Source organism: Tenrec ecaudatus, chromosome 1 (assembly GCF_050624435.1).
Source record: "Tenrec ecaudatus isolate mTenEca1 chromosome 1, mTenEca1.hap1, whole genome shotgun sequence".
In the NCBI taxonomy this organism is placed as follows: domain Eukaryota; kingdom Metazoa; phylum Chordata; class Mammalia; order Afrosoricida; family Tenrecidae; genus Tenrec; species Tenrec ecaudatus.
Window position 1 is genome coordinate 15,346,837 of NC_134530.1, and position 26,440 is coordinate 15,373,276.

General features: G+C 50.3%; 1 protein-coding gene across 1 annotated transcript; it reads left to right on the forward strand.

Moving 5' to 3' along the window:
• The first annotated feature begins 4,054 nt into the window (after window positions 1-4,054).
• On the forward strand, window positions 4,055-10,293 carry LOC142444931 (calcium-independent mitochondrial carrier protein SCaMC-3L-like). Its single transcript, XM_075546356.1, has 7 exons — window positions 4,055-4,168; window positions 5,390-5,545; window positions 5,857-6,009; window positions 6,175-6,279; window positions 8,494-8,661; window positions 8,759-8,906; window positions 10,121-10,293. Exons 1-7 carry the CDS (start codon window positions 4,055-4,057, stop codon window positions 10,291-10,293), a joined length of 1,017 nt encoding a protein of 338 aa, XP_075402471.1.
• The last annotated feature ends 16,147 nt before the right edge of the window (window positions 10,294-26,440 follow it).

The window sequence follows — 26,440 nt, forward strand, 5'->3', positions numbered from 1 at the left end:
GGGGACTTACAAGAAAACCCAAAGGAAATTTTTAACTAACTGCCACACTGTCTTTTCTGATTCTACCATCCTCAGCACATTAGAAGAACTTCTATCTCCTCAGTATAGATGGATACAGACCAGCATGAGGTCGTTCCAGAGCCTGGCTCTCCCTCTTCCCTGGTGAAATCACTGCAGGTAACAGTGGAAGAAGTTGCCTAGATATATCTTTCTTGTCCTTTTCAAAAATGTTTCTTCCTTGTTGAGAACATCCACATCAAAACACTCATTTATCCAGTAACGACTTCATGTACAAGCAATTGTCGCTGACGCATGATGTCCCTTCAGTAGTGTGACCATTCTCACCTACCTTTCCCCAGATATCCTCCTCCATTCTCATTAATTCATTATATTCAAGTTTCCTATCGAATAAGTACCTGTCACTGCAAGAATACCTGGCTGTGGTGACAACAATGGCTTTATAGTAGGTTTTGAGGTGAGATACTGCAAGACCACCAGCTTCGTTTTTCTTCTCAAGGAGTTCTTTGCCTATCCTGTTTTTCTCTCTTGTGGACCAGAGAAAAAAGTATTCAAAATACAAACAGGAAAAATAATGCACAGTAAGAAGCTCAGGGTCGTTATTTTATGTCTGCTTGTGTTCTAAGCTTTGTCCATCAGCTTTGACTCTGATGTGGACATTAACTTGTGGATTGATGAGATGTTGCCACTAGAGGACACAGAAAGTCAATGGAAAGCAAAGAGAGAAAATAATCATATTTCTCCCTCGTCATTACTTGTCCCACAGTTGTTTAAGAAGTCTTATTAAGGATTTATTATAAGAATAGTGCACAGCACAAAGAGGGAGAGGTTATAGGAGTGTTAGAACACAGAGCAACAGCCATGCCAACAGAAGATGGCTGGATCGATCTCTTGTCTTTGGCGGAAATCAGGACTCTGAGGAGCAGAGAAGTTTTGAGCAGTTGGGGGCAGTGTCCAGTCATATATTATTTACTACCTTGTGGTCTTTTATGATGTCAGGTTGGGGTAGAGATTAAGGTAAAGGGAAGTATTGGGGTGTCTGATACACCTGAGAGACCTATAGTCTTATGATTAGGTTAATGACCATGAAGGATGAGATCTCGGATGGCCTAGGTCACAGGGAATGGGATTTTCGCGTCATGGGTGCTGGAGGTGATCACGTGGTGGTGAGGAGTGTAGTCTATCCATGCCATCTACCTGGATGGTGGAAAGAGACAAATGAAGCAATGACCTACTCAGAGGCAGGATGCTTACCAAAGTGGCTTTGTGTGCTGTCCAGGGGGTAGTGACATGGGACAGCTGGAGAATAGTTATGGCCATCCAATATGTCAGTCAGCAGAGGGTTCAGTCATCTTTGCTCCTTTGGCCTAATGTCAGCAAAGAAATTGTATTATATTTAACTTTCATCAAAATGATAGATCTTCATTTTGTTTAGACCTGTCTGTGTGCATCCATGATGATCAAATTCATCAGGGGATTTGAAAAGTACTTTCTATACATTATAATTGAGGTGAAGCAACAGTTAAGCTCTGCCTACTACCCAAATGGTTCGTCGTAGTAACCTACACTGGTTCCACCAGAAGCAGTTCTTGGAATTGCTAGCTCTGGGGCTGTTTTCCTTTGGTGTTTAGGGTCATTATGAGTTAGGATCACTTGGGCCCTTTTGAGGCAGGTTCTCTCAACAGAATCCAATGCATGTTATCCAATAGTAGTGCTGTCTAAGGTAATATGATTCATTCTTACAACCCAAGTGAACTATTATCAATCGCTCTCTTCTTATGGATGTCACACTCGGTGTGTAGCACAAGCTATTACCCAGGATTCATAGGAATCTGTCAGAAATGGAAGAATATTTGCTGCTTTGATTGTTTTTTGTTCCCAGTGAGGAGAATGTATAATCAAACGCAGATAAACTGAAAAAAAAAAAAAAGCAAAACTGAGCTAATCTCACTTCTTATCTGGCTAGAGGAGTCTCTGGATGGCTCAGTTTTGTCATGCTCCTCTCCCTCCTCCATTGCATCCTTTGCCACTTACACCTCATTGACTGTCACAACACAGCCTCATTCAAATCACCTTCAATGTTGTCTTCACTGTGCCCGTTTTCACAGTTCTGGCTCAAACCTTGACTTGATTGTGTTAGAGAGGGTTCTCTAGGGAAGCAAAACATGGATTCTTTTGAATTTTTATATATATGTGATATGACAGCTAATCAGTCCACATAGCAGTACAGAGGGCTCACTCCAACTCACTTCTGTTTGTGAAGTCCTTTTGTAAACATAGACACACACTCAGGATTCTCACCTTCCCTTCTATAGTGTCCTGGGATACCTGGCGTACCTGGCCAAAAACCTGCCCGACACCTTCCGTGAGGCCAAGTTCCTGATAGCATGCCGGTGTTCTCTAGTGTCTGGGCCATCTTCCTCCCAAGGGAGCTCATGGTCGTTGTGGATATTTCCATCTTGGCCTCCAAGTGTGGGGCATGTAGGCTTCATCTTTGCACAACAGTGCTATATGATCTCCCTAAGGCCAACTAGAAACACATCGAATGGGTTAAGGAATAAAATATGCTTGGGAAGAAAGTGATCCACAGCTCTGTGAGCTTTTCTCATAGATTTTACAAAAACAATAAGCATAAGTCGAAATATAAACGATGCCTTCCCCAGTCAGCTTTTATGCCATGAACGCATCAGCTTTTGTTTTCCATGGCTTGTTGATTTCAAGTTCTGGGAGTGAGTTCCAATCCATAGGAACCTCGGGTACAAAAGAAGAAGGCCCGAGCCGGGCCTGTGCATTCTCACAGTTTGTGGACACTGGACTCTTGCATCCAGTTTTCCAGTCCTCTCGCTGGGGTCACTTTCTTACTGCTTTCTTTCCTACACCTAACATGTCATCCTTTCCCAGCTACTGGTCCCTCTTGTTAGTAAGTCCAAAATAAATGAGATAACTCCTCACAATCTGAGCATGCTTCTCACAGAACTGATTTGCTTGTTCTACATCTCTAAACAGGAAGTAAAGGGAGGAGCCAACATCCTTGGGCGGGTCCAGCAGTGAACTCGCTGGCATTGAGGCCACCGGGAAGAGGGGCTTTGGTAGAAAGTCCTTGCGATCCATGTCTCAAAGATGATGAAAGAGCTGGTGACTACGCCAACCCCCCATCCCAGCAGCCACTTCCATCCATCTGCAAACCACCTTGCCCCGGTCAGGTCGCTGTGACAGTCCTTGTCGGACAGAAAAACTGCGGGGAGCAGCTAGCCTAAAAATCAGCAGCAGGTGCGCTTCACCACCATGTAGCTCTTCAAGCTGTCAGAAACGGGGTGGCCTAGCCTTCACTTCTGTAACTCGCCTCTCGGTACTTTCAAACCGGGCACTTTTCAGTGAATAAACCAGGCTTTGACCGGTTCCCATGGACAAAATCCTGTGGCATACTTCCTCCTCGGGAACCAGTGAGGACGCCATGCGTGGGGCCGGACTCCAGGTTGGGGGACGAGCCCCAAAGTGGGCAGGGAGACAAGCCTGGAGATCTGCTTCTGCCCAGAGACCTACAAGAAAGTCCTTTAAAGCACAGTTCTACTCGCTACCGCTGGGGGCGCAGCGGGCCAGTCTGACAACCCTATTTATGGGTTTGTTTTCCCTGTAACACATTAGTAGGTTTGGGGCGCCAGGTAGGGGCCCCGATGGGGCACGTGGGCAAGGGTTCAGCTGTGAACCTAAAGTGTGAGTCTTCAAGCCACCAGCCCTTCCGGAGAGCGATGTGAGCACCCTTGGGGCCTGGTGGGCTTGCCGCCGCGGGGTGGCTCTCAGCTGGGGCTGTGGGCTTTCCTGCCACACACCAGGGGCTCACAAGGACCTCTGTGACCTCACTGGCTCCAGGAGGACTTAAGGCCCTGCAGACAGCTCTTACTTTGAGACGACAATGGCGACTCTACCTGACAAGAAGCAACAGCGTTGCTCTTGGGCAAACACCCAATTGCAAAGATTCACGACATTTTTATTCCCCGAAAATCCAGCCCCGGGTCCGTCCCCACCGCCTCGCATCATGCCCCCGCCCCCATCACCCTCCCAGGACTGGAATCCCCCGAACACTCTCCTTCCCGGGCCTGTGTTCAGCCAGGTGGCTGACCACAAACAAAAGCCTGCCACCTACCAGCAGGTAAGACTGGGGACTCAGCACACATTGTGGGGGAGGGCGAAAGCAGCCTGTGCCCTGCCTTTAGCTCCCTAGGTCCATGTCAAAAGGGGGGCTTTTCCAGTCAGGCACCGACCTATTCTCTCACAGTTAGAAGGCCGAGGGCATTCCTCCAACACAGAATGAGCCTATGGGGCAGAGGGGGTTTCTGAGGCTAGCGGGCTTTCAGAGAGCAGGCAGCCTCAACTTTCTCTTTAAAAAAGGGCTGGTGAGGAGGAACAACTGACCTTACTGTTAACAGTTCAACACATAACCTGTGACACCACCAAGGAACCCAGTTAGGAGTTCAAATTCAGAGTTTTCTCTCTCTGTCCTCTGTCTCTCTCTGTCTCTCTCTCTCTCCCTGTCTCCTTTTTCATCCATTTATGCTTCATGTGGTCTCTTAGAGCTCAAAAGAGATGGGCTCAGAAACCTCTCTGCACTCATGTCGGAAACTCACTGCCATAAATCCCTGCTGACTCACAGTGACCCTACAGGACTTGGCAGAAGTGCCCCTTGGTGTCCGGAGACTGGAGCGCTTTAAGGGAGTAGAAAGCCTCATCTTTCTGTGGAGCGTGTGGAGGGCTGGGATTAGTCACTGCTGACTTCCTGGTTAGCAGACCAAATGCATGACCCCCGGGAGGCCATCAGGGCCCCTCTCACAAGTGTGGTGGTTGACAGCATGTTGAGAATGTGAGGCAAGACAGAAAAGGCCGACTATCACACAAAGGTGGGCCATCTCAAAAAACTCCCAAATCAAGAAAATTTTAAATTATCATTCAAAAAAGATCGACCCACTCGGGAACTTGCCAGGGCAGTTCTACTCTGCGGGTAGGGCAACTGTTGGTCGGAGTTGGCCCGATGACAGTGGGTTTGGCTGGGTTTGGCCTGGTCCTCTGTAGGCTTCCAGTCTGCTCAGCCCTGAAAGACTCCACGCAGGAGAATGCGTCTGTCACATCTGTCTTCTCTTGCTGGTTGATGTGGACTGATGACCATTGGGCGAGCAGTGGGTTGCTTACCTACCGCAATTAAGACGCTGGTTAAGAGTTGCCACGAGTATCTCTTGGGTAGAATACCTCAATTCCTAAGCCTCTCTAGGCGAACCCAGTGTCCCGAACCAAGCAGAATGGATTGGCATGAGCTTCCGACCTGGGCAAGGAGAGGAGAGCCCATGACATTGGGTGGGGATCTCTATCTGGCCCACAGCTGTTGGATAATGGAGAAGTCCTGATGGTCCCCATGGGGGACGCAAGGATGAACAAGGAGGGGGCCTGGTGGAAGATTCTGCTCTCTGGAGCCGTCGCGGGAACCGTGTCCCGCACCAGCACCGCCCCTCTGGACCGGACCCGAGTGCACATGCAGGTGTGGGCGTGGGGCCTCCACTGCAGCCAATGGGCATTAGTGGGCGGGGCTTTCCCGGTTTCAGGGTGGGGCTCTAGGGTATTGTTGGGGATACAGGAAGGAGATTGTGGTTTTGGTGGATGGGGACAAGGGCGAGAAATGGAGCCCAGAGGTGAGGGGGAAGCTTGGAGTGAAGGGGGAAGCCTGATTTTTTCATTGGCGCTGGCTGCATCCAGATCCGAGGAGCTGGGAGCTGCAGGTGGGGCTGGGTTGAGAATGGAGAGGGCATCGGGGAGGGGTTTGTCCAAGGGTCAGGTCTTTTCCACCCTCAGGTTTACTCTTCCAAAAAACACCTTATGAACCTGCTGGGGGGGTTACGGAGCCTGATCCAGGAGGGAGGCTTCCGCTCGCTGTGGCGCGGCAATGGTATAAACGTGCTCAAGATCGCCCCTGAGTATGGGATCAAGTTTCTCGTCTTCGAAGAGGTAGGAAGTGATAGGTGTCTACAGCCCCGCCCTCCGGATCACACGAGCCCGCCTTCCCAGCCCTCTGTCTCCTGTCCGAGTCCTCAGGCCCTCTCCAAGGTGGGCTTGAGGCTGGAAGGCCCCGGAGCTGTGCTCACCTTCCTCTCTCCTCGCTCGGGCCCGCAGTGTAAAGCTCACTTCGGGGAGTCCTCAAACCCCATCTTCCAGGAGGATGTCTTGGCGGGGTCTCTGGCGGTGGCCGTTTCCCAGACGCTCATCAACCCCTTGGAGGTAAGTGAGAGCCTGCTCAGTGGACGGCCTCGCACAATGAAGCGACTGCAGCCCCTACCTACTGCGCAATGACTCGTGTGCCCCAGGCATCCTGCACAAAGCACCGTGTTCGACCCTCACCAGGACCCGCCACATGATCTGCCGGCTCCATTTGGTTGGTGGTTACTGTCAGATTGGCTGTGATGCTAGGTAACCTGGCCATGGCATTCTTGGGCACCTCCTATGCACGTGACAGCTGGACTTTGACTGAGAAAGACTGAAGAAGCATCGATGCCCTTGAACGATGGTGCTGGTGAGGGATGTGGTCGGTTCCCCGGACTGTCAAATGAACTCCCAGATCTGCCAGAATGCTCTGAGAGGCAAGGATGGCGAGACTTTGGCTCCCAGACTTTGGCCATGTTCCTGTCCAGTGAGCAGGACCCACAAGGAGATGGGTGGATACAGTGGCTGCAAGCCCGGCAGAAACATCAGAAGCACAGTTAAGATGATGTACGATTGGGTTGGTTCCTGCTGCTCCACTGAGTCCCTGTGAGTCAGAACCGAGTCCCCAGCACCTCACAGGAAGCACTCGCATGACAGCAGGGAACACTGCTCGGACAGAGACACTCAGTGCCCTTTGGGGATACTGTTAATCCATCTCTGGGAAGCTGGCCCTTGTGTTTTACTGACCTCCTCCTTTCGCAACCAGGACATCTTTTTTTATCACCACTGGGTCTCCTGGTCACTCAGCCAAAGTCTTGCTGTCCTCACATCTCAGAAGCCTCTGCTGGCATTGCCCTAAGCCGGGCTCCTCCTTCGGGGATCCCATCGTCCAGATACTGTTCTTGCCAATACCGTCTTTCTTAGGCATAGACTGATTGCCCAACTGTTACGTGCATATGACGTCACCATGGCTTCCAGCTGAGTCCTGCCTGTGGCATTGTGGCTCTTGGACACTTCTCAAGAGGGATGTTGCACAAGTGCCCAAGGCAGCCTGTCCCTTGAGTGCCTGATTGTGGCTCCAGTGGGAGCTAGTGGCAGATCTGAGCCAGACGGAAACCCTTGACTGCTTTGCTCTTTGCTCTTTGCGTCACTCTGTTGTTTCTTGGTCCAGTTCTGAGGTCGTTGGTTTCCTCTGAGTTGGGGTGCCATCCATCCTGACGGCTGTAGTCTTTGATCTTCATTGGTAAGTACTTCCAGTCAACTTTCCTCCCAGCCAGCAAGGCTGTGTCCTTGGCACCCGGCAGGCTGCTCAATGGCCTTGCTCGGCTCCTGATTCCACGTACTTGTTGGCATCGCCCAGCATCTGGGATCACTGTCTGCACACAGGATGGAATCCTGAAGACAGGGAGGGGATCCGACGTTGAAGCACAACTTCCCTGGTTTTAAACCCTGCGGTCTTCCTGCCTCTGCTCATGTGTTCATATGAATGTGGGGACACAGCTGGTGTGGTTCAGGGAGCGTGAACATCAATTGTTTTGTGTTTCTGGTGTCCAGCGTGTAGTTGACGAGACCAGATATGGCTGGGGATACAATCCCAGACAGTACACCTGAGGCACAGTTACCACCCTTCAGTCAGGAAGGCTGGCACGGGACGGGAATGGTTTCAGCAGAGCTTCTAGACCAAAGCTTCCCAGAGTGGGTGGGCTTGAGCCTGGAGGGAGCACGGAGGGAGGCGTGCTGAGAAGACCCAGTGAGGCTGCAGAAACAGATCCCTACACATTATGTGGTACCATTGGCTTTAGTAGTAAATTGTTGCATTGCCAGCGGGTCATGATTTTGTTCTGAAAGGGGGTAGAAAGCAAAGTAAAATTGGGCACAACTCTTGTACCGGATAAACCAGGAAGCAAGGGCTGGCCATCTACTTGCCACACTCATGTATAAAACCCTGGGGGGTTGCCTCCTGACAGATGAGGTTAACAAACCTGGAGAGTGAGTGTCTGTTTCCCTGGGGCGGGTGTTTGATTTGAGGCAGGGCTGGCTCCAGGGCACTTAGCCCCATATGTCCCACTCACTGCACTTCTCCGGGCCCCAGAACAGGGATGCCCATAGGGGTTCTGAGGACCCTCCTCACCAGTGTCCCCTTGACGACCGTGGACAGTCTCACCGACCTCTGAGGGCCTGGAGGCCCACCCCGTTGTTGAGCTGTGCCAACAGAGCTCCTTGCACAGGGACAGGGCATGAGTCCCCCATGAGACTACTGACAGGAGCTCCCTGGCCTCCCTGCCTCCACAGGTGCTGAAGACCCGCCTCACGCTGGGACGCACAGGACAGTACGATGGCCTAGGGGACTGCGTCGGCCAGATTCTTCGCCGCGAAGGCCCGGCCGCGTTCTATAGGGGTTATGCGCCCAACATGCTAGGCATCATACCGTATGCCTGCACTGACCTGGCTGTCAATAAGGTTGGCAGAGGTGGGGGTGAGGTTGCTGTAGGCGGCATTGACGTGGCCCAGGACTAGGGCCAATTCTGAGCCTTCTCTGGACCCCTACCCCTTGCAGATGATGAACAACATACGGGTAAAGAGCAGAGGGGATAACGAAGAACACAGCCAGGCTTACAACATCTACACACAGACGGTGTCCACAGTGTGTGGCCAGATGGCTAGCTATCCCCTGACGCTATTAAGGACCAAGCTCCAAGCAAAAGGTCTGCCTGCCCCTGATGAGACCCACTTTGTGGCCCCACCAAATGCCCTCAGCACATCCCACACCCCCATTCTCCTTACTTGGCCCTGACCTCTTAGGCTGCCATCCAAATGCCTAGAACTCATACTTCCCCAAAAATCTTAACATCCTGTGCCATTTTCCCTCAGTCCCAAAGGTGATCTAGTCCTGGGTGACACACACCTCGACCCCGCCCCCACCCCGTGCATGTTTTCCTCCTGACCTTGTGACACAACACTTGCTGAGGAGATGGTGGCCAACTTACACATTCCCGTGTCAGAGGGAAGTTGGGAAACCCGGGGGTGTTTCAAGGGCCCCGTTTGGGGAAGGGCATCTCTAGGCCTTCCTTCCCTAGCATATATCGGTGGACTTCAAACTTCCAATTAGCAGCTGAGCCAATTTCCCAAGGATAGACCACGCAGGGACCCCAGGACACAGGACTCACACCCCCAAAGAGGCCAGCTTGCTCAAATAGACTCATGTCACACCTGCACCATACATTCTATCCGGAGATTCACATTGACCCAAATGGACAGAGCAGAATGACTCCTTAAGGTCTCTGAAGTTGTCCATCCTCACGGGAGTAGAGAGCTTCAGCATTCATCACTTGACACTGACTCGGGAACCCTAGGAGATGGGGTGGAATGCCATTGTGGGTGTCTGGGATTGTACCTCAACGATTATGGGAGTAGACAGCCTTGTCTTTTTCCCTGAGAGGCACTGGTGGGTACACACGGCTGGCTTTGAGCGGAGCAGACTAGACTCAACGCACTGGGCCAACTGGGCTCACTTCACCTTTATCAGCTCCTCCTCACCAGTGTCCCCAAAACAACTCCTCAGATCTAATTCCCCAACTACCTTAATCACCACAACCCAACCCATCTGAAACTCTCAAAACAGACCAGAGCTCACTCCCTGACCTTGACAAAGCCTCTCTCCACAAGCCCCCTGAACACATGCCCAAGGCCCTAGCCAAACATAGGCATCCTCACCACAGTCACCACTTTCAGGGGAATTGTCCAGAAACCCTTTCCCTACACGAGCGCCTGAAAACACCCTGAATGAAGTCTTTTGTTGCCGCCTCCACACTAGCTTATTTCCTCTGTAACATTCCAGATTCCAGGCTTTTCCTATCAGCACCCCAACACCCCCACTTCCTTTATTCTATGTGTAATAACTTGGCCTCATTCCTCATAGATACTGTGGAGGGCTCAAAGCCCAGCATGCGGGCCATTTTCAGAGACATCGTGGCTGAGCAGGGCTGGCCGGGGCTCTTCCGAGGCCTAACACCCACTCTATTAAAAGTTATCCCGGCTGTGGCCATCAGCTGCACGGTCTATACAACAATGAAAAGCACCCTGGGAGTTTAGGTGAGAGCCAGACCACAGGTACATAGGGGTGATTAGGTGGGGACAGTACCTTCAACAGTACATGATGTGACACCCGCTCCTCCTGACAGGCTCTCCTAGGGAGGACATGATTGTGTCCATGGAGGTGCCTGAAAACTCCAGGAGCAGGAGTAAAAGGCCAGCATGTGGTGGAAACCGCTGTTGGCAGACTGGTGGCCAGTTCCCTGACATGCACTGGCACAGGCCCAGGAACCAACCCAACAACGTCATGCAGGTGAGGGGCTTTGGAGAGAACTGCCATCTCCCCAGGAGTATATGAACTTTGGATGAAAGGGTGCCAAGTGGCGGTTGTGTAATTGGGTCAATTGAAAGAGATATCAGACAAAATGAGGCATTCAATTGCTCACCTCTCAGACGTCCAGGATCTCAGCTGTCAGATCCGTGCAGGGAGGGGGGATATATTTCAGGTCAGGGCTTATATACACTTTGGGGACATGCAAGCCCCCCTGGTTCCATTGTAAATGGGAGGGGTTGTACCTTCGGCATACTTGCAATAGGAAGGGACAGGCAAGGGGTGTACACGCCACAGTAAGAGCAGGTACTAAGAGTATCCATGTGACAAGATTGGCGGCCTCTAAGGACCAGAAAGCAGCCAGATCTTGTACCTCCTGGAGTTGGCTTCACCTGGCTTTGGGGCTGTCCTTCAGGGGAACAATCCACTGTCCCACTGATCAGGGAGTGGGCCGCATCTCAGGTGGGACAGACTATATAGTCTGAATGCTCTAGATGGCCATAGCCCTCAGGCAGGAAACCTTGAAGCAGTTCACCTCCAAGTGACTAGCCATTGACCATGTGTTAGCAAGCAGCATCTTAGGTTTGGATAAAATATGGGGGAACAACCTGGGGAATAACCTACCTGTATGCGACACATTCCCAGCACCCTTGTGTCCCTGCCCAGGTCTACTCCTACAAAACCAACAACCTGGATATCCTGGGGGACCTGTGGAGCATGGTCAATGCAGGTGCGGTCCACTCATTGTGCTGTGGCAATGACATGAACGTCCTCAAGGGAGAAATTAGAGGGCACACAAGTTGATCAAGTTCATGGCACATGAACAGGAGGGAGCTGTGAGCAGGCATGGCATGGTAGGTAGCAGTGGGGGCTGGGCTCTTGGAGGTGAAGGGGCACTGCTAAGGTCCTGACACCTGTGCCTCCCACCCACAGGTTACATGGGCCATCCGGTGCCAGTAAGACATTCTGTGTGGACAGGAGAGCTCAATGGCTGGCTGCATGGCTAGTGCCAGAAATCAAACCTATATTCCAGAAAAGAAAGCATCATTGATCCAATGGAGGTGAGGAGGAGCTTGGGCCAACAGCAGGGGGAGCCCTCATAGGTGCTCCTGAGGCAGCACTCATTTTGGAGTGTGGCAATGGGAGGTAGGGTTTCCAGAGAGAGTGATCAAGTGCCACCCTGTTGGCACCAACTCCTTGGATCCCAGAAGCCACAGAACAAGCCTTGCCTGTTCCCATGTCTTGGCCTCTGTGCTCCATAGCTATCTCATTGGCAGGCTTGCGAGAATAGGTTAGCAGGCATTTCTTCCTCTTCTTAGATTGGAAACTCTGCTGACCACAGTCTAGCCTGAAGTCCCCACTGCCAGATAGGTGGCAGCTTCTCATGATGTCTCTTGTCTTAGAATGGTCCCGGTACTCTCCAGGTGCTGAAAACGAAGTTGACCCTGTGCCGGATGGGCCAGTACATGGGACTGCAGGACTGCTACCAGAAGATCCTAGGGAACTGGGGTCCTGGGCCTTCTACCGCAGTTAACTGACCAAAGTGCTGGGGGTCTTCCCCTATGCAGCCATCGACCTGGGCCTCTCTGAGGTCCTGGGGCTGCTCATCCCTGTCCGCCGAGTATGCCGCAGGCCTGCATCAAGGATACTTCCTGTTCCAAAGCGTCCAGGACTCTCCTCCTGGCTCCCTACCTCTGACAGGGACGCCTCTCAGCCTTACCAGGCCACTTCCTGGCTGTGGGGGACAGAGGGGAATGAGGAGCCGCCCTTCTCTGTCCAGACCCCTGCAGTTTGACACATCATGGGACATGCTTTGTCCAATCCTCCCAGGGACTGTCTTGTGGGTTGCCTCCCGGTCAATCTCACTGAATTAGGACTGGCTCCGGATAACTGCCCTAAAGGTCTGATCCATTTCCGTAACCAAGTGGGGCCACAATACGAATTCAACAAGGATCGCGTTGGCCAGAAAATGGGACTTTCCATTCCCATATTCTCCGCGACGTTCACAACTCCGGTCATGAAACCTCAGAATGGTCTGAGATTCTGTACGTTCATGCCATCTTTTCCTCTGCTCTCATCCCCCTTTCTGTGCCTCCTGCCAAACCAGCCAACGTCCTCCTTTCTCAATCCCCTGTGGTGGACTCTTGCAAACTCCGGAACCTCCCAAGACCGCACACACTTCCCATCCTTCTGATAGCTTGGATGTTTTGTTCTTCACACTTCCCGATCCTCCACCCTAGTCCCTACCATCTCCTATGAGTCTGGAACCAACCCCACCAACTTCTCAGCCTTCAGAGCTCCCCAAACATCTGTCTCCCCCTCCGGACCCCCTCCACTCCCCTGTTGTTTGGGGTGGAAGACCCTATCCCAGTTCATGCGCTCTTCTCCCTGATGGATCTTTCTCAAATAGAAAAATGCTTACGGACATTTTCTAAGGACCCCACTACTTGTTTTAAAGACTTTCAAACCTCACACAAACGTATGACTTAACATGGATGATCTTTATATCGTCGTTACGTCTACTCTTAACCCTGATGAGCGAGAGCAGGTTTTTTCAACGGCACAGCAGCATGCAGACAGGTCCACCTCACAGGTGCCACCATGCCCGTAGGCCCTCAGGCGGTCCGTAGTGGGACCTGACCTGATCTTATCAAACAGATACCCATGCTGGATGAGAGGGCAGAGCTGGCCGAGACCGCTTGATACATGTTTGTTGGCCAGCTTACACGCCATCTCTCATAAAGCAGTTAAGTTTGACAAGCTAGGAGAAATTACCCAGCAGCCAAATGAAAACCTCGCACCTTTCCCTTCACACTTCACTGAAGCCTTAACACAGTATACTTGGTTGCACCCCACATCTCCAGCCAGGGCTACTGTTTTAGACACTCGTTTTATAATGCACTTGGCAATATTCAAAAGAAACTTAACACTGCAGAGAATGGCCCTCAGCCCCACATCCGTGACCTGCTCAACATGGCCTTTAATGTTTTTAATGTCTGAGAGGTACAGGCTGAGGGAGTACATGAGTCCCAAGCCCACCAACAGACTAGTTGGCAAGCCCAGGCTTTGGTTGCCGCTTTAAGACCCCAGCTGAGCATTTAACCTTCCACCATCTCGCCGCCGCTTTAAATATAGCCAGGAAGGGCATTGGGCTAAACACTGTCCACAGCTGTGAGCAACGAGCAAGACTTGCCTGGGGTGCGGTCACAAGGGACACTGGAGAAGTGACTGCCCCTCAGCGCCTATCATCAGAGGGACTCTCTCTCCAAGCCCTGACCTGCCCTTGGCACTGTTTGACCTGGCCAATGACAACGACTGAAGATGCGTGGACTCAACGACCCCAGTGACCCTGGATGAGTCTCAAGTGACTATCGAGGTAGCGTGCAAAGCAGTCTCCTTTTTGGTAGACACAGGAGCTACCTTCTCATTACTTCTTTCCTTCTCGGGCCCCACCTCTCCTTCCCAAATTATGGTTGTCGGTATAGATGACAACCCATCAAAACCTTTGCTCACCCCTCCTCGGGTATTAGATATAGGAAAGTCCTCTCTTTGCTATTCCTTCTAAATGATGCCTTCATGGCCTGCGCCGTGGCTGGGTAGGGAATCTCCTGTCTAAGCTGGGAGTTACTCTCCAATAGAAATGCTTCCTACCCACCTCTCCTTCCCCAGCAACCTTTTTGCTAAAGCTCTCCACCATTGAGCCTCCACCCACGCCCTCCACTGCTCCACTGCCACACCACATAAACCCTGAGGTGTGGGACACTTCCCGACAGCTTGTCGCAAAATATCATCCCCTTAAAGACCCTTCCACGATCCAATCTCACCCCTAGTTTCCAATCTCCCTCACTCACGGCAGAGGCCTGAAACCCATCATGCAGCGCCTCCTATGTATCCAACATATTGTGCCTGCACACCCTGCGTGCAACACCGCTGTCTTGGCCGTCAAGATGGCAGATGGGTCTTACTGCCCAGTACAGAACTTGCACCCTATTAATGAGGCTGTAGTCCCCACCTACCCAGATGTCCATCACCCTGCACTATCCTGTATTGTAGTCCTCCTGACAACACCCATTTTACCATATTGGACCTGAAGGACGCTTTCTTTACTGTCCCACTGGACGCTTCCTGCTAGTTTATCTTCACATGGGAGGTCCCGACACCACAACCGCCTGCCAATATGCCTGGTCCGTTTTGCCCTATGGGTACCACGACTTGCTCTGTTTGTTCAGCCAGGCGCTAACCACTGACCCTCTGCACTGTCCCCTCTCACCGTCCATTCTGCTTCAGTAGGTAAAGGACCTCCTGCTGTGCAGCACATCTGAAGCCTGCTCTCTGGAACATCCTGCCCAACTCGTGTGCTTCTTAACTACGGAAGGCTATGGAGTCTCAGGAGCTAACGCCCAGCTCTCATGTAAAACCATTATCTACTTGGGGATGCAGCTCACTCCCACCACATGGGGACTGATAACAGAAGGTCGCCAGGCAGTGAGCGAACTCCAAACTCCTCAAAGCGCAGACCAAATACATTCTTCCCAAGGCTTCGGAGGACGTTTCAGACATTGGTTTCCTCATTTCCCCCGTTACCAAACCCCTTGTACAAAGCGGCTAGGGCCACCCCTCCTGGCCACCTTGACTCTGCCCACCTTGACTCTGCCCATGGTCTCCTTCGCTTCCCACCTTTGCATATACCAAAGCCCACCAAACCTTTTTAAATTTACACTCACGAAAAGCAAGGTATATGAGTTGAAGTCCAGACTCAGTCCCGTGGGCCTGCTCTGTCCTCTGTGGCTTATTTGTGTAAACAACTGGATAGGATGATCAGGGATTGGCCATCTAGCCTCCGGGCTCTGTCAGCAGTTACCTCCCTAACTAAAGGAGCCTTCAAGTTAACACTGGGAGAGCCTATCCAGACGTTATATCCCACAGACTGCAGGACATCCTCTCACATCACGTTCTTTCTCTACTCTCTATAAGCCACTTGGAACAAATCCACCTTGTTTATTGAAAACCCTAACATGACCCTAAGCCAGGCTCCCGCTTTGAACCAGGCAACTCTTTTGCCCCAACTCCCAGACTCGCTGGAGCCTAGAAGTCACGTTTGCCCACAGGCAATTGAGGAACTAATGATGCCCCGTCCCAAACTCTCTGATCCACCGTACACTATTCCACATCTAACCTTGTTTGTTAATGGCCGCCTGTGCTGTCATCTCACTTGGTTGAGTCTGGGAAACAGCACACCTCCCCATCGGAACACCTTCGCCAAAGTAAGAATTATCACTCTCATTTGAGCTCTCTCTTTAACTAAAGGGAAAACATCTAATATAAATTTTTTGTTTTCAGATTCTAAGTATGTGTTCCTTACAGCTCATTGTCACGCCACCATCTGGGAAAAGTGCGGATTTATGACCACCAAAGGGTCCCACATTGGAAACTGTCAATTAATAGCCAATCTCTTACAGGTTTTTCATTGCAGAGGACATCACACCGATACCTCTCCTGTCACCCAGGGAAACCACCAGGCAAATGCTACTGCACGAAACCGCACCGACAACCCGACTAACGCAGCCCCAAGTCTCTCGTTCACCATCCCCGACATGCAACCCTCTTACACACCCCAGGAAGAAGCCACCCTGAGCGAAAAGGGAAGACAACTCAAGAAGGGTTGTTAGTTCTACAAAGTCAAATAACACTGGCCACACAACAAGCTGAAGACTTCTTCAACTGAATGCATTACTCTTTACACATTGGGCCCCGTGCCTTGTCCCAATTCTTGCCACCAATCTTATATCAACCTCAACGAACCCAGCTCGTCCAAAATGGTAGTTCCTCTTGCTCCATTTGCAAAGCGGTCTATACCCTGCGTGCCCATAAACCAACTACGTGGCCTACTGCCAAGATGGTCAGATCGATCTTACTCAGATGACTAAACGCAAAAATTTCCGAATCCTCGCATGTGGAGATACCTTTATAGGTTGGGTCGAAGCTTCCCAACTACACGAGAGACAAGATATAGGTACAGACATTCTACTCACCCAAATCACACCCAGGTCCTCCCCAACTCCAGTCAGATAATGTTCCATGATTCAGAACCCAAATCACACAGATCTAACTTTCTCTGAACATTAAATGACATTTGCATATTCCATACAGGCCTCAAACTTCAGGAAAGGTGGACAGAATGAACGGAAGTATAAAATATATTCTGTCTAAACCAGGGATTCCCAAAGATTTAAAGAGAGGTCACTTCACTGTCCCGCAGACCTGTTGGAGGGCCAGACGATAGTTAAAAAAAAACTATGAATAAATTCCTATGCACATGTACATACCTTATTTTGAAGTAAAAATAACAGGGCAAAAACCCTTGGCAGACCAGATAACTGTCCTTGGCCGGCAACACATAGCTCACGGGCATTAGTTTGAGGAATTCTGGTCTAAGCATTCCCAGGAACTTCAGGGCCTGTGGGTACACTTACTCCTTCTTGCCTTAACTCAAATCTGAAGCACCACCCCAATACCATGCTCTCCTTCTTTTGTAAGCCCATTTGAACTTTTGTGTGGCAAAGTCGTCCCCATCAACCACAACCTAACAACCCAAGCACCACCACTAGGATGCCATTAACCTTTTCTTTCTCTTCTAAGAAACTGCTCCAGCAGCATGCAGACCGGTGTCTGCCCTCACCCCCCTACTCCTACATGACCTGACTTGCCAGGAATCAGTCCGATAGACTCTGTTCTGCTAAAAGAACTTGATTCTCAGCCTTGACAACCTACGTGGACAGGGCCATACCCCCTAATCCTCACTACTCCCAGCACAGTCAACGTCCTTGGTGACCCTATCTGGCATAGTCTCACCAGCATAAGGTTAACCCAACACAAGTCATGACTGGTATTCAACCCAGATTGTGGGACCTACTACCCTATGCTTTCTGAGGGGACCTCCTGCTTCTCATACCTAGCATGTGCTCTCACGGTTCTCCGTGTAGACCCACACATACAACCTTTGGTGCGTCCTACTCTGCTCCACGCCAGGTCTTGCACGTGTGGCAGTTCTTCCTCCATGGCCGCGGTGGAACTCCTAACGGCATAAGGCATGCCATCAGTAGAGCCCATTGCGGCCAGCGTGGGTGGCGGCGGTCCGTTTGCCTTCGCTTCAACATCACCTTTCTTCGTCCATTAATCCCAGGGGCCCCACACAAATTCAGCGAGCAAAACAACCTGGTCCTCTGCTCTCTACATGAACAAAGCAGTGTTGTAAACAGTTCCCAGAAACAGACTTGGTGTCTGCATATTGTTCCTAGTTGCAGCATCCGTGTAATGCGCACCACTACTCTATCCTTCAGAGTTACACCCTTCCCAGAAACCAATGTGGAGAGTATCAAATATATATTGCAGACCCCTCGGATCCAAGGTGGGGAAAAGGCATCACGGCCTGTTTGTATCCACACCGCACCGCTGCAAAGCCCTCCGCCATCCTATCAATCCATAGCAGTAGATTCAATTTCCCCACCCACCAAAGAGCATTGATGAAGTAGCTAAAGAAAACCATGGTAATGAACTTAACCTATTAGCCTAACTTACACACCAGGACAACAACACTAACCCCTTCCAGTGGGTAAATCTGATCCAAGAAACAGCCCTTTAGTTAAATGCCTCTGGAATAGAAAATGACTCTTGGTTCATCTGCGCCTCCCTGCAATGTCCACTGTTGGCTGCACTTCCGGTAAGCTCCCTCCCTTCAGCCAAAACCAGCAACCCTTGTCCTGCCCCATTCCTAAGGTACCATTGTTTGCACCTGAAGGTCAGGTTGGCATCAGCTAACCCCTGTGTTATTTATCATCCACAAGACAGGTGTCGAGCCTACCCTGCAATCACAAGGAGACCATTAAAGGCTCACTTCAAGCCCCCTAAGAATCATCCTCTGGTGCAATGGAGCCCTAACAACATGCCTCAATTCTTCCAGCAGTGCCTACTACCTCCCAGTAACAGTAGTGCACAACATAACATGTAGAGCCAAGAGGAAGTCTAATGACTGTGGGACCTGCACGTGCTCTGTGGCTCTAACACCAATTGAGAAATATATCAACCAGTCCTGGGAGATCCAGCCTCATTTCCTCCTTCCCCACAGCTGTCGTGACTCTAGAAGCTATAGGACAAATCATCATTCAGCCCCAAACCTTTAAGGACAAAGTACAATTCATGATGGATTCCACTTCTAACTCGCTGGCTTCCCTCTACAAACAATTAACTTCCTTAGCCCAAGTCACCCTACAAAGTCACCGTACCCCTGACTTATTAACAGCAGAGAAAGGGGGGACCTGCATGTTTTTTAAGAATATTTTTACTACATTAATGAATCAGGTACGGTTGGGGAGAACATTCAAGTGCTCTACATCATGTCGAGGATTAGACAAAAGGGCTCCACGGGCACTTCCTCATGTTTTTCAAACTTCTGTCATGTCATGATCTATACTCCTTGTTGGGCCCTTGACAATAATTTGTGTACTGTTACAGTTGCCTCCCTGCGTGTTTGCAAATTTGCAGGACGGGATGAAAGCCATCTCCAACCTGATCTTCAGCCAAATCCTGCTTTACCCTTAGAGTCTGCTGCTGGCTGGTCCGGGCCCCAGATTTTAAAACTCTTAGATCTCCTCGTCGTCCCGCCTCAGCATGATGTAGTTCATGATCAAAGATGATGCCCATTACCACTATGAAGACTTTGGGAAGTTTGGCCGGGTACAGGCTAGGCAGCCTCTTGTACCAGCTTCTGAAGAAGACAAAAAGCCTGCTGAACTTTGTAACTTTTGCCTCCAGAATTTCACAGAGCCCATCTAACAGGCAGGGGTCACACAGCCCTCTCTCCTGAGCATTCTCAGAAGCACGTTTGCAAAGAACAAGATAATTTGCCAACAGGTCATCCCCAGACCCGAAACGTGCAACCCCCGCCAAAACCTGCAAACAAACACAGCACAGGAAACCTCCCTCCCACTTATAAGCCCACATGCCTTTGTCTCACACCCTATATATCTGCGTCCACCCCAACACCCTGACCTAACACACTGGGTTGTGGAACTCACCCAGGAATCTTCCCTCACCTCAAAAATAACTCACCTCTCTATACTTCTCACTCCTGAATAAGCCTTGCACCCTCCTGCGCCTCCATCTCCAACCTTTCACTCTTCCTCTCCCCTCCTGTGTTTGCCCCTCCTGGGGTGGGCGGGGGAGGACACGGCTGTGGAGAAGCAGAGCCCAAAGGGCTTTATCGTGTGGTGCTGTAACCACAGAAGGGGGCAGGGCTTGGCACTTGAAGGGCCACCACTGTCTTCCTCAATTTAGGATGTTGGGTGCTTGCCCAGTTGTTGGCCCCAGGCTGGGCTTGGCACCTTCCTCTAACAAGTGTGTCTGTGCCTCTCCTCATCTCCCCTAAACTCAGTCTTTAGGTTTAGGACCCACCCTCTACCTAGATGGATTGATTACATGATGTCTCCTTGCATTTGGAAATATGTGAGCCACGAGGTGCCTTGGTAACGTAGTGGGTTACTCACCCCAAACTTAGTTCAAAACTGCCAGCAGCACCTCAGGAGTCATGAGGAAGGGGGGAAGCAAGGGCCTGATTGGAGAGCTCAAAGTTTCCTTTTCTCTGGGACCACCATTACCTAGAAGAACCTGAACCTCACGCCCACCAGGGGTAGGGCCTGTCCAGCCAGACCCTGAGGGCGTTAAACCCAAAGTTATGCCTTGCTGTATCTTGTGACGATTGCACATGTCACATGCCAATGTGTAGGTTCCTGCCAATCCAGTTCTCCCTGTCTCTTAGCGGCCAATCTAACCCACAGCAGCTGTGTTTTCTGTCTTTCTTTCTTTTCTTCTCCTTCTTTTTCTTCGTCAATTTATAGGGGCTCATACAGCTTTTATTACAATCCATCTATTGGTTCAAGCATATTTGCATATTGAATGCTATTATATGCAAAACATTTTCTTTCTACTTGAGCCCTTGGTATCTCTCCTCATTTCTTTTTCCTTTCCTCCTGCATAAACTCTGGAAAATTTATGATTTTTTTTTGCCTCTTGCATTGACTGGGTTTTCCCTTCATCCACTTTGGTATTCTCTATGCACCTGGGAGTTTGTCATAGGTAGATCATTGTGATCAGATCCACTTTCCTCCTCCCAGCTAACCTTTTCCCTACTGGTATGATTACTCTCATTATTGGTCAGGAGGGGTTTATCTGTCCTGCATTCTCTGTATTTCCAGATCTCACCGCTATCGATGTACATGCTCTGGTCTAGCCAGACTTGTGAGGTAGAATTGTGGTCATGATAGTGGGGGGAGAGGGAAAAGGAGGAAGCCATCAAGATATAGAGGAAAGTTACATGTTTCATCAGTGGTATACTGCACTCTGACTGGCTTGACCTGTCCTTGTAAACCTTCTTTAAAGGGATACCCAATCATGTACAGATGGGCTTTGGGTCTCCACTCCACACCTCTCCTCATGCACATTGATGGGATATTTTTTTCTGAGTCTTTGATGCCTGATACCTGTCACTGTCTACACTTCATGATCAAACAGGGTGGTGTGTGTCTGCCTTGTGGACGTTGATGCTTCTCAGCTAGATGGTCGCTTGCTTCTCTTCAAGCCTTTAAGACCCCACGTGCTAGATCATTTGATACACAGGCACCATCAGCTTTCTTCATCACATTTCTGATGCACCTACTTTGACTTCAGCCATCCTGTCAGGAATGTGAGCATCATGGAATGCCTGGTTGTTAGAACAACGTGTTCTCGTGTCAAGGGAGGAATTGAGTAGAGACCCAGTGTCCACCTGGTAGCTTAACACTTAACATATAAATATATCTGCAGACATCTCTCTCCCTATCGTTACATATAGTATACTCACATGTGAACATGCTGTGTTAAGGCCTTTCGAAATGCCCTTTGCGTCCTAGTGCTAAACTCTACTTCCTTTCACGTTCCTCTTGTCCCACTATCATGCAGGACCTTCATTCAGGGTTCAGTAATTGCTCTGGTTTGCACTGCCCTTCATTAAGTCCCAGCAGGCATCATACACCCTCCGTGCCATTGATTTCAGATCACTTGCTCCCTTTTCCCTAGGTCTGTTCACACCCACTGCCTTCATACTGCTGTCCTCTCATCGGAGTACCCCTGGAACCGTGGGTCCCTCTTCTCTCCAGATTGTTCATCCGGACCAACTAATCTTGATGGGGAGACAATATGTAGTCCTAAAAACCAGGTAGAGCAAAACAAAACAAACAAGAACCAACCACGCAAAAAGAAGTCTATAAATGCTTCCAGGTCTGTTTGTTGAACTTTAGTGTGTTTTGTAGTCTTGTCTGATGGGGTACAAAGGCCTGAGCCCCAACGTCTATTTTGATATTCTTCTGGGCCCTCATTGCTTTGCTCTCCTGGCAGCTGTGTTGTGCACCATTAGTGTTGTGCCCCCGCGTGTTTAGGTCACTTCTGACACAATCCCAGCACTGTGTTTCCAGTGTGGTCCCCCTTAGTGCTATGGATCAGTGAGGCATGACATGTCTCATGATGGGGCTGGTTGTCTGGTCCTCTCTGTGCATTGGATGTTTTGAGCAGGAATACCTTCCCCAGGACTTGGTGCACGAGGATGCTTTCCACACTCTCTCCTTCCCTCTTGCTTTGCTCCTATGTGCTCTGACCCCAATTGGGCTCTCCCTGAAGTGTAACTTCAGTGCTGTCCTCTGACGTGAATTCTATGGGGGATGAGTGTCAGGTTATTCCAAGTTGTTGGAATCGGGATTGGGGGCGACCGCACAGACCTCCTGGTTCCTTGCTTCAGACCAGTATATTTCATTCACATCTTGACACATCAGGTTGAACTCTGGTACCTCTCTCCCTCTCCTGTGGAGGTATGAACAACTCCGACCCCTTGGGTGGCCTACTACTCTGCTCCCAACTACCCATGTGTTTCTTTCCCCCTACTTTTTAGTTCACTGCCATATGCATCCCAGGATTGGGTCTGGGCCCTGGCGTGGGACCTGGACCACCCCACAGGAATGGATGTGTACAGGGACACAGCAGAGCACTGTTGGAATGTAAAGGTGACGGCTGTCTTTGGTATCCCCACACCCATACATTTAAGTGTTCACAGGCTGCAGGTGTAGTGGGAGCATCGAAGGTAAGTGGTTTTCAATTGAATGGTTGCAAGGATACCTGGTTTACAAGGGGAGAGTCTACATGAAGTGGCAGTGTTTTCGGGGTGAACACTTTCCTGATTCTCTCAATTTCGGAAGACGTAGCTGACCCAGCACGACACGGTCCAGTACAACAGGCTGCAGAACTACGTGCAGCAGATGCTGGGGGAACCCCAGGTTACTACAAAACGTTATCTGCTCAATGGGCTGGGCTTCATTCCCTACCCAGGCTTTGACCTGGCCAACTATGAGGTCTGGGGTCTGCTCTAACCTCCACATCACTTCCTCTTTCCATAGCTGTCTGCCTCTCATGGAGTCAGCTGGAAAGTACAAGGCTGTGGAGGAGCAGAGCCACGAGTCCTTGTCTCCCTGGCCTGTGGTCACAAAAGGCAACGGGGAGGCACTTCACTGGCGAACACTGACTTCCACAATTCAGGATGTTGGATGCTCTGCTGGTTCCTGGACCCAGTCTGACATGGCGTCTTTCTCAAACAAGTATCTGTGTTTCTTTGATTGACATGGTTCTATAGAGAGACAAAACCAGGACACTTAGGATTTTATAAAGATTGACATACAGAAATACACAATGCATGAAACAAACAACTCATTAGTCTACATGGCAGTACAAATGGCCCACTGCAATTAATGCTTAAGAGTAAGCTACTATACTGGAAGTTCAAGCGCTGCCGGTGTAAGTCAAAGAAGCAGGCTCTCTGGCCAAAAGCACCAATCAGCACGGCAGGTCACCAACAGTCAACAAGATGACAGGGTTTGACAGTCCCCAGCAAAATGAATGTATACTCCAGTAGCATGGTGAAGTAGGACTTGAAGGAACCTCAAACTACAGTGCCACAGTCCACAGGTTAGGTGACTCATAAGGAGTGTAGCTTGTAGGTTGAGGCAGAGAACCAGCTAAGGCAACCACACATTGGTCTGATCAGCAAAGAGCAAGAGACAGGAAAGGCAAGACTCTCCTAGCTGTTTATCTCTCCCCCATTTAATTAATCCCACATGTTCATTGGCCACGTTGGCACGATAAACCTATGCCTATCACAGTGTCTCTCGTCCTCTGCCTAGAACTCAGAAAGTCATGAGGTTTAGGAGCCACTCTCTTCCGCGATGGATTACGTGATGTTCCCTTGCATTTGAGAAGCTGGTAGCATGAGGAGCCTTTATGGTTTGATGCGTTACTAACTTAAGACTTAGCAGTTCAAAGTGACGAGCTGCTCCCCGGCAGAAAGACGATGCTTTCTATTCCTGGGAGGAGTTACACTCTCAGAAATACCATGTCCTGGAGGAGTAGCTAAGAGTCCGGATGGATCGAATCAATGGCATGGTGGGAGTCCAGTGAGAGCATCAGTTGGCATTATTAAACCAAATCCAGGGTTGGTGAATCGACTTGGGGCTCACAGGTTTTCTGAGTCTGTGAATCTTTCTAGGAGCCACAAGTCTTGCTTTCTTTCCAAGAAGAGTTTGAACTGTCAACCTTGCAGTTAGTAGTGGAAACGCCTCCCCGCAGCGTCACAAGGCTTCCTTGGATGAATCGTGGCAAGTAATTGTATCACATGCGAGATCACTCGGGGGCAGTGGCAGAAAGCGTTCCTCCCATGTGTGTGACCCAGGATCCATACATTTCGGAGCTCCTACACCCCCCCACCCCCACGGCCTCCCCGGGCAGCTAACCCTTTCTATCAGTGGAGGGCTTCTGGTTTCTACTGTGATGCTGAATGGGTTTCAGCCAGACCATGAGATAGGCTGAGTTTGGGAAAGAGATCACCTGGCCTCTCTTCCTGGTCTCACCCAAGCCTGGATGCTCCCCTCCAAGCTGCCCACCATAGGGGCCCCTGAGGGGTCAAAAGTCTGGGGAACCTGTTGCAGAAGCTGTGCCCTCACAGCATTATGCCAGCTACTACAGTGTGACAGACAGTTGGATAACAGGGGCTCAAAACACCCCTAAGAGTACCTCTGAGAGGAGAACAATGGCCTCCCAGGTGCTGAAGACTCGCCCGACACTGGCTCCCACAGGCCATTACAAGGGGCCAGGCGACTACGTCTGCCAGATGCTTCAACACCAGGACTTTGCCTCGTTTTATTGAGGACATGCGCCCAACATACTTGGTCATACGCCTGCACAGACCTGGCCGTAACAATGTTGGCCGAGGTGGGGGTGTGTATGCTGTAGGAGGATGTGGTGTGGCCCAGGAGTAAGGCCCATTCTGAGCCTTCTTTGGACCCCTGCTCCTTGCAGATGGTGAACGACATGTGGAAAATGAGATGAATGGATAACCAAGAGCCTAGCAAGGCTGAGAACATCTGTACCAAAACAGTCTCCATAGTGTGCACCCAGATGGCCAGTTATTACCTGACATTAATAAGGACAAAGATGCAAGTGATAGGACTGCCTACCCCTGATGAGGCACACTTTGTGGCCTCCCCAAATGTTCTCATCCCCTCTCACACCCAAATTCTCTCTACTTGGCCCTGGCTTCTTATGCCGCAAACCAAATGAACTCATACTTACCCACAAATCTAAACATTCTGTCCCATTTTCACTCTGTCCCAAATTTGATCTAGGCCCGGGGTACACACAAACAGGCCTCCATGCACGACTTCCCCGACCTTGTGACACAACACATGCTCAAGACTTGATGGCCAACTTACACATTCCCATGTCGGAGGGAACGTGGGCAACATGAGGACGTTGCAAGGACCCGGTTAGAGTAAGTCCATTTCTAGGCCTTTCCTCCCTAGCATATCTCGGTGGACTTCAAACTTCCGATTAGCAGCTGAGCCATTGTCCCAAGTATAGACAACTCAGGGACCCCAGGACACAGGACTCACACCGCCAAAGAGGCCAGCATTCTCAAATACACTTAGCCAACGAATGGTCCCATAATTACTCCCCACAATTGTCAGGACACACCTGCACCATATAGTCCACCTGGGGATTCACATCGACCCTAGTAGACAGAGCAGAACGACTCCTTAAGGTCTCTGAAGTTGTCCATTCTCATGGGAGCAGACAGCTTCAGCATTCATCAGTGGACTTTTGAAGATGTGGTGGAACTGCAATTGTGGGTGTCTGGGATTTTACCTCAACCATTATGGGAGTAGACAGCCTTGTCTTTTTCCCTCAGAGGTGCTGGTGGGTACACACTGCTGGCTTTGAAGTTAGCAGACCAGACTCAACACAATGGGCCACCTGGGCTCACTTCACCTTTAGCAGCTCCTCCTCACCAGTGTCCCCCAAAAAACTCCTCAGTTCTAATTCCCCAACTAACTTAATAACCACAACCCAACCCATCTGAAACTCTCAAAACAGACCAGAGCTCACTCCCTGAACTTGACAAAGCCTCTATCCACAAGCCCACTGAACACATGCCCAGGCCCTAGCCAAACATAGGCATCCTTACCACTGTCACCTCTTTGAGGGGAATTGTCTGGAAACACAGCCCCTACACAGACCCTTGAAAACTCCCTGAATGAAGTCCTTTGCTGCCGCCGCAACACTACCTAATTTCCACTGCAAACCTTCCAGCACCTGTCTTTGCCTATCAGCACCCCAACACCCCCACTTCCTTTACTCTATGTGCAATAACTTGACCTCATTCCTCATAGATACTGTGAAGGGCTCAAAACATACCATGCGGAGTGTTTTCAGTCAAATCATCGCTGAGCAGGGTTGGCCAGGGCTTTT

What these genes read in the sequence shown, in the direction of transcription:
- LOC142444931 (XM_075546356.1), top strand. Translation starts at nt 4,055, where the DNA reads ATGCCCCCGCCCCCATCACCCTCCCAGGACTGGAATCCCCCGAACACT. An exon ending in AGCCTGCCACCTACCAGCAG is followed by an intron (nt 4,169 to 5,389) that starts GTAAGACTGGGG and finishes TCTGGCCCACAG; the next exon opens with CTGTTGGATAATGGAGAAGT. An exon ending in CTGACCTGGCTGTCAATAAG is followed by an intron (nt 8,662 to 8,758) that starts GTTGGCAGAGGT and finishes TACCCCTTGCAG; the next exon opens with ATGATGAACAACATACGGGT.